The sequence below is a fragment of the Chenopodium album genome, chromosome 5, assembly GCF_948465745.1.
Source record: "Chenopodium album chromosome 5, dcCheAlbu1.1, whole genome shotgun sequence".
NCBI classification, from domain to species: domain Eukaryota; kingdom Viridiplantae; phylum Streptophyta; class Magnoliopsida; order Caryophyllales; family Amaranthaceae; genus Chenopodium; species Chenopodium album.
In genome coordinates, this window is record NC_137838.1 from 19,048,639 (window position 1) to 19,055,467 (window position 6,829).

The following is a 6,829-nucleotide window of genomic DNA, read 5'->3' on the forward strand; positions in this document are numbered from 1 at the left end:
GAAAGTACAAATAAAAGGTAACCATGTAACAATTCAGGTTACTATGATAAAAAATATTGTTCTTAAGATAAAATTTGATGTCTTAAAACTATCAGAGCATATACTTATTATTAATATTTGGTGTTTTGGCACCAAATTCTCTATGTTTCCTCCTCTTCCCCTTTTTCATGTAGTCATAGCTTCCTGGAATCCTTTTATTTGATTGGCCTCCTTTAGTTTTTGCACGAGCTGGGTCTAGTACTTGAACCACATTAGATGAAGTTGCTTCTGAATTCTCTTCTACACCTGTAGTGTTCTCAGAATGGTTGTCAGTTGACTTCATAGCAGAAATAATCTCATCAATTGCACTTGAATCTTTTGCATAGCTTTCTTCTAACACTTTCCTTGCTTTTTCAAACTTGTGGCTCTTAAGGATTAAACTATAATACTTCCTCACCATGTGTAGCCGCTAGGGTGTGAAGTTGTTTAATGTCCCCTTCTTCCTTTGCTCTGCCTCAATACTCTCCCAAACTTTATCCTTAGCCACTTTAGTCCACCTGATAAATATGTATTGCTCTGGGATTTTTTTCAACAGAATGCATGTGTAAGATTCTAAGGCTATGGAAGCATAACCAACCTGACTCTTCAAAATTCTTGCATGGACATTGAGTTGTTTGGTTAACAGGATCATAAGTTACTGCTTGAGTTGTGCCATCTCTGCCTTCAAGGTACACTTGGTAAACCATTTTGTCTCCATTAATGAATAGCAGTTTAGTTTGAGATCCAATGGCTAGGTTGAATTCTTCTTCAAAGTCCCTGAATAATGTATGTGTATAAACCTCAGCAGCATGTTTTAGTAAGGCAGACATTGGATAGCTTGAAGTAGGAATTGATTTTATGCTATTGAACTCATAAAAATCCTCATTCCTTCTCCAAGTCTTCACTGTCTTCTGAAATATGTTGTAGAATTCTGTCAAACATGTTTTCTTGTTTGCTTTGAATCCCACTGCATTATTTGTGCTCTCACTTCTCTGTGATGACAAGATTCCCGCGGAGAAAAAGTCCTTACTTAGAGTTGTTGACCACTTGTGCTTTAGTGAGTATAACCTTTTGAACCAACTATTGTTTTTCAGTTTGTACTTTGTCATCATTGAATCCCAACATACTTCAAACTGAGCTTCATTAATACAACCACTCAAGCATTTCATGAAAGCAGCTTTGAATGTATCATCACTCTTCAAAACTCCAAATCTTGTTACAGCATTTTGAATCAAGTGCCAAAGACATAATCTATGTCTAGTATTTGGAAATACCTGCACATTTTTATACAGTTACTATAGTTTCAAAATTGGTTATTGCATTTAAAATATAGGTAACTATATAATTTTAGTACAAACATATTTAGATGTAGTGGTATTCAAAAAGTTCCTTCAAAATTAGAAATTACCTTTGGTATTGCTGTTGCCATGGCTGCATCTTGGTCTGTAAACAGTGATACAGGACATTTACCACCCATTGCCTTTTTGAAGGTCTCAAATAACCACAAAAATGAATCTGTGGTCTCATCACCAATAAAAGAACAAGCAAACATAGTGTTCTTCCAGTGGTTGTTTATTCCTACAAAGGGTGCACAGATGAGGTTGTAACGATTAGTCCTATATGTGGTGTCAAATACAGTGACATCCCCATGTATTTTATAATCTTTAAGCATCATGGAATCCATCCAAAACAAGTTACAAACTGTAGACACCCATTTGTGTCTCCCCAAAACCAAACCCAGTGATGAGTACCTTTCGCGTCGAATCATAATCGAATGAAGCGAAAGTGTGGAAAGTCTAGTGTTGCGGAGAGTTTTAATTTTCTCTTCTCTCTGTTTTTAAAATTTTATTTTAAGAAAACAGCCAATCCAGTTTGGTTGGTCCATGATATGGGTCCAATAGTAGTGTAGTTGGATGGGGCTTGCAAAGACCTTTCCAACGATATATTATAAGCCCAATTCCGATGAATATTGAGGAAGTTATGGCCAATTTACCAAACAAGGCCCGGTTTGAGCTTTATGTACGGCCCAATGATCTTGGGGAGGGCCTAATATGATTTATCATTCCTAATGCAATTAGGAATGGTTTTAGTCTTCTAGAATCTTCTAGAAGGTTCTTTTCATTCCTAATTCAATTAGCATTGATAAGTTGACTTTGTTGACTTTTCAGAGTTTTAATCAAAATCAAATAGCATTTTCGAAGAAATTATATTATTTTATCCTCCAGTACGGTAAACTTATCAGATTTTTGAAAACGCGTTGAAATCAAGCTTGGCGTCCAACCCCAGGCCTTGGTGCCTGGAACCAGGCTTGGCGCCAGACGCTAGCCATTGGCGCCTGACGCTAGCCATTGGTGCCTGGCGCCAGCTAGCCAGGGTTGGCGCCAACCTCGTTTCCTGAGCGTCAGACTCTGTTTTGTTAAATTATCTTTTTTGGCTGATTTTCTCTATAAATATCGTATCAAAAACTCCGTTTTGATTCACCTACAATCAAGAATCATCAACAAAAAGTTTAATTAGCATTCTTTAAAACATTCATCTTTCTTTCTTACTTTGTTTTCATACAAAATTCCGCATTCACAAGATCTAGAAACACCTAGCCATATTCGAAGTTGCCTTCGCCCTAGACGTGAAGGTTTTAATTTCTGAGGGTTTGGTCCCAAATCTCTATTTCAATTATTTAATTTAATTGTTTGTTTATTATTTTCCTTGAAGTTACTAACGTGTGTATTTTGTTATTAGAAAGAGATACGAGGCATCAAAGTAAGTTCTTTAATGGTTTTAATTGATGTTATGATGTAGATATCATGTTTACATTGTTATTATGATATTCCTAGTATCATGTCTAGGGTATTTTTAATATTAAACATGATTGCTATGATGTCTTTTGTTCTCTTCCTAATATTTATGATTGTTAGTATCATGTTAGGGTTAAAGATTTGATTTTTATTGCTTAGTGACATGCTAGGGTTTGCTATTAATCTTGTTAGTATCATGCCTAGGATCTTGCTATTATTATTATGCTTTAATATTGACATGAACATGATTATGATTATAATTGTTATAATTTATTATGATTATTTTTATTATGATTAATATAATTATAATTTATTTATAATTATTATGTTGCTTGATACATTACTTATTGTTATTGCTTGATCGCCTTTTATGCATGTTTAAAGGGAATTTGTACTTGTAATCACGCTTAATAAGATATTTAATAATTTTGTTTAGGGTTAATGTGATTATAATTCAAGTGATCGCCAATAATAGTTTATTTGTGCATTAATATTCAACCAACATAGATAAACATGTTTAGGTTAATCCTATTGATTGCATGTTAGTCAGAAAACGCACATGAATACGATCAGAATAAAGTAGAGGCCTATTATTAGGGCAGGTTCAATCTCTTTTAGGTTGGATTTGTACCTTCATCCCCGAACCCTTATTTGGTTCTAGACCTTATGGAGTTTACGATCTCTTGGATCGTTAAGGGGTGTAACCTTCACCTCGTGAACGGTTTACAAGTTCCTTAAAAACTTGTTGGCGACTCTTTTTCTCTATCTTCTTCCCTTTTGGACGCCACCGTACTTTAGTGTATGATCACAGTGGGGTTCAAGCTAGTGGGATTTTAAAGGCTTGAAATTATTCCCTACAGTTTTTTGGCGACTCCACTGGGGAGGATTTCTATTTTAATTCCTGAATTTGTTTCGGCAATAATTTAGAATGAGTGGATGAGACTCGAAACGTTCTAAGTATTTCATGTGCGTAATTTTGATTAACATTATTTTCATATGCATAAAAAAGATCTCATTGGAAAGACCATCCGTAATGAGTTAAAAACATAGGATTTTACACGTAGGAAATTTGAGGAATATCTTTCACAACTAGGACTGAAATAACACCGCGCGAAACTGGAAAATTTTATCGAGCACAGAAAGCTGCTGAGGCATGTGGGAAGTAGCGTCAGGGGCCAGAGTTTGGCGCCAGCAATTTAATCGTAGCGCCAGACGCCAGTATTGGCGCCAGGCGCTACAGTTAAAAGCTGGCGCCAGTCTCTGTTTGCTGGCGCCAATTTCCCCCAATACCGAGCCAGAAATATGCGTTCTAATTTCGACCAGTTTTTCGTATTGTTTGCTCGATCCTACTTCCTGATTGAATTTTTTCTCACTTTTCTGAAACCCATATGTGTTCTACATATGGACATAACCCTCTGGGAATTCATGCTCCATCTACCCGATTGAACGCTCCGTGCAACAAAGGGTACATCCGAGATTGTTGAGTTCACCAAACCATGGAAGCGAGTTTTTTCTAAAACTCGCGGTGTCCCATCCACTCGCGCCAACCCTTCACGGTTAGGCTTCCGCGCGGTGCATCCGGACAATTAACCATGGACCCTCTATTGACTAAACCATATCCCAAACTTTAGAGAACTAGAGCCATGGTTAGGTTGTGAACGCATTGCATCATATTGTGCCTACTTGACTAATTGTGCATTATTTGTTGTGCATATATATTCTATGTTTCTCTTAACCGTTTGTTGATTTGTGTTGAGACTAAATAAATTAATGACTTAAAGAACTTTGCCTAATTAATTAATTAATTGATTATTTAATTTGAGTCACTAAAGTCTAATTTTTTTTAATCGGAATTGACCTAGTACGACTTTAGGCATACCCCAGTTGACTAATAACACCGAAAACAGTCCCGGACCGAAGCTCCAATATTGGCGCCAAGGTCTGAGCTGTAGCGCCACACTATGGTGTGTAGCGCCTGACGACAGCTAAGTTGTCTGGCGCCAATCTCCACAGTGTGACGTCAGTCTTGTCGCTTGGCCGACAGTTCGGATTATTGGTCGAGTCATCACCTAGGGTCTGATTAATCAGTCCTCTGTTTAATTCGGTTAATTTTCGCTGTCAATAACACCTTGTCAAGTCATTAATCGAGTCTTAGTCACATAGTCTAGCCACATGGTCATGACACGAGTCTTAACGTACCATCTACACTCACTAGTCTTAGCACACACGTTGAGTACATCACCATGGCCATGTCTTAGGTCCATGCATGAGTCGGTCTTTCCATCATTTGAGTTGGGGGAGTACATTCTATTCCTAATTCTTCATATCCCTCCACCTAAATATTCTTCACATTCTTCCATCTTTCTTCACTTCCTCCATCCATTGCATGTTGAATAAAGTTTGAGTCAAATAATTAACAATAAGTATCCCCAAATTCCTTTTCCACAGTACTTGGTCAAGGAGAGAAGGGCGATTAATCAAGGACAACCTTTTTATTCAAGTCTCGCTTTTTGATAAACCGATTCGTCAAAAGAGAAGGCTAAAAAGATAATGGCATATCAAGAAGAAGTTAATGAGCTTAGGAACCAATTGGTTACCATGACTGAAACACTGAAGCTCCTCACACTTAAGGTCGATGATCCTGTGAAGCAACAACAGATGGATCTCATGCAAGAGAGTCTAAGCAAGCTATCTAGTGACTATAAATTTCAGGGCATGAGTTCACAAGGGGTCTCGCTGGACAAGGAACTTCTTCCGCATAAGTTCAACGCCACTGACATCCCTAAATTCAAGGCAACAGATAACCCTTACTTCCATCTAAGAGCTTTTGAAACTATAATGAGCATTAAGGGTATCGATAAGAAGGTTTTCCCCTCTCTGTTCCCACTATCTCTTGAAACCGTTTGCCAACAATGGTTCTTCTCCCTTGACAAGGAGAAAACCTCTACCTGGGAATCGATAGTGAACGCTTTCGTTGATAGGTACAAGTGCAATATTCAAGTTGAAACCGACCATAGACAACTTGAGATGCTAAGACAAAAAGAGAATGAAGGTTTTACTTCTTTCTTTAATAAGTGGAGGGAAACTTCCGCTAAGATGATTGAGGTCCCCACCGAAAAGGAGTCTGTGAGGATGTTTATCAAGAATCTCTAAGAGAAGTATTCGAAACATTTAAAATATCAACACAACTTGAATACTTTCAAGGCCGTTTATGACATTGGAATTGAAATCGAAGACGACCTCGCAAAGCAAAAAGCTACTAACAATAGTAAACACGGTGGATGGAAAGGAAAGAAGAACGACAATCCTTCTTCTTCCGAAAACGCCCACTCTAGTAACAATGTTAGTACCTTTGATCCCAGTGAAGTTTTAGCCATAGATAACCAAGGATCTAAGAAGAAACTAAGGAAAGACTTCACCCCCATTGGGATGAGCTACGATACTGCCTTCGATCGACTCCATGCCAAAGGACTCATTACTCCCATTGGACCTATTCAAGATCCCGCACCTGAAAAGAGATTGCCTGGTTGGAATCCAGACGAACACTGCAAGTACCATCAAGGTAGGGGTCATACTACTGAGAGCTGTTGGAAGCTAAAGGAGGCTATCCAATATTTGATTGATAATAACAAGCTTCCCATGCCTCCGGTTAACAAGAAGAGCGAGTGATGATAAAGGAAACAACACAAGACAAGAGGCGAGCTTCAACGACAAGATTTCGTGACCTCTTTTTTTTCTATTTTTTCTTTATTTTTTACCCTTTCCCCAATAAGTCTAGCATAGGCACCCTTTTAATCTCCTTAGATTTATTTTGTAGGATCATTATTTATTTTCCTTTGATAAAATGAGCATTTATTTCCTTATATATGATCATTTCATTTTATTACCAAAAAAAAAAATAAAAAAATAAATAAAAAATCCATGTCGAATTAAGCACAAGGTATACCAATGATTTGAGGCACCCCTTGTAGCCACATCATATCTCCTTTCACCTTTCTAATATACAATCCTTTCTT

At 37.4% G+C, this 6,829-nt stretch overlaps 1 protein-coding gene across 1 annotated transcript; it reads right to left on the reverse strand.

The window, feature by feature from the left end:
* Window positions 1-448: 448 nt before the first annotated feature.
* Window positions 449-1,693, reverse strand: LOC145632707 (protein FAR1-RELATED SEQUENCE 5-like). Its single transcript, XM_081685050.1, has 3 exons — window positions 1,427-1,693; window positions 617-1,292; window positions 449-555 (listed from the first exon to the last, which is right to left on the reverse strand). Exons 1-3 carry the CDS (start codon window positions 1,691-1,693, stop codon window positions 449-451), a joined length of 1,050 nt encoding a protein of 349 aa, XP_081541176.1.
* Between the last annotated feature and the right edge of the window lie 5,136 nt (window positions 1,694-6,829).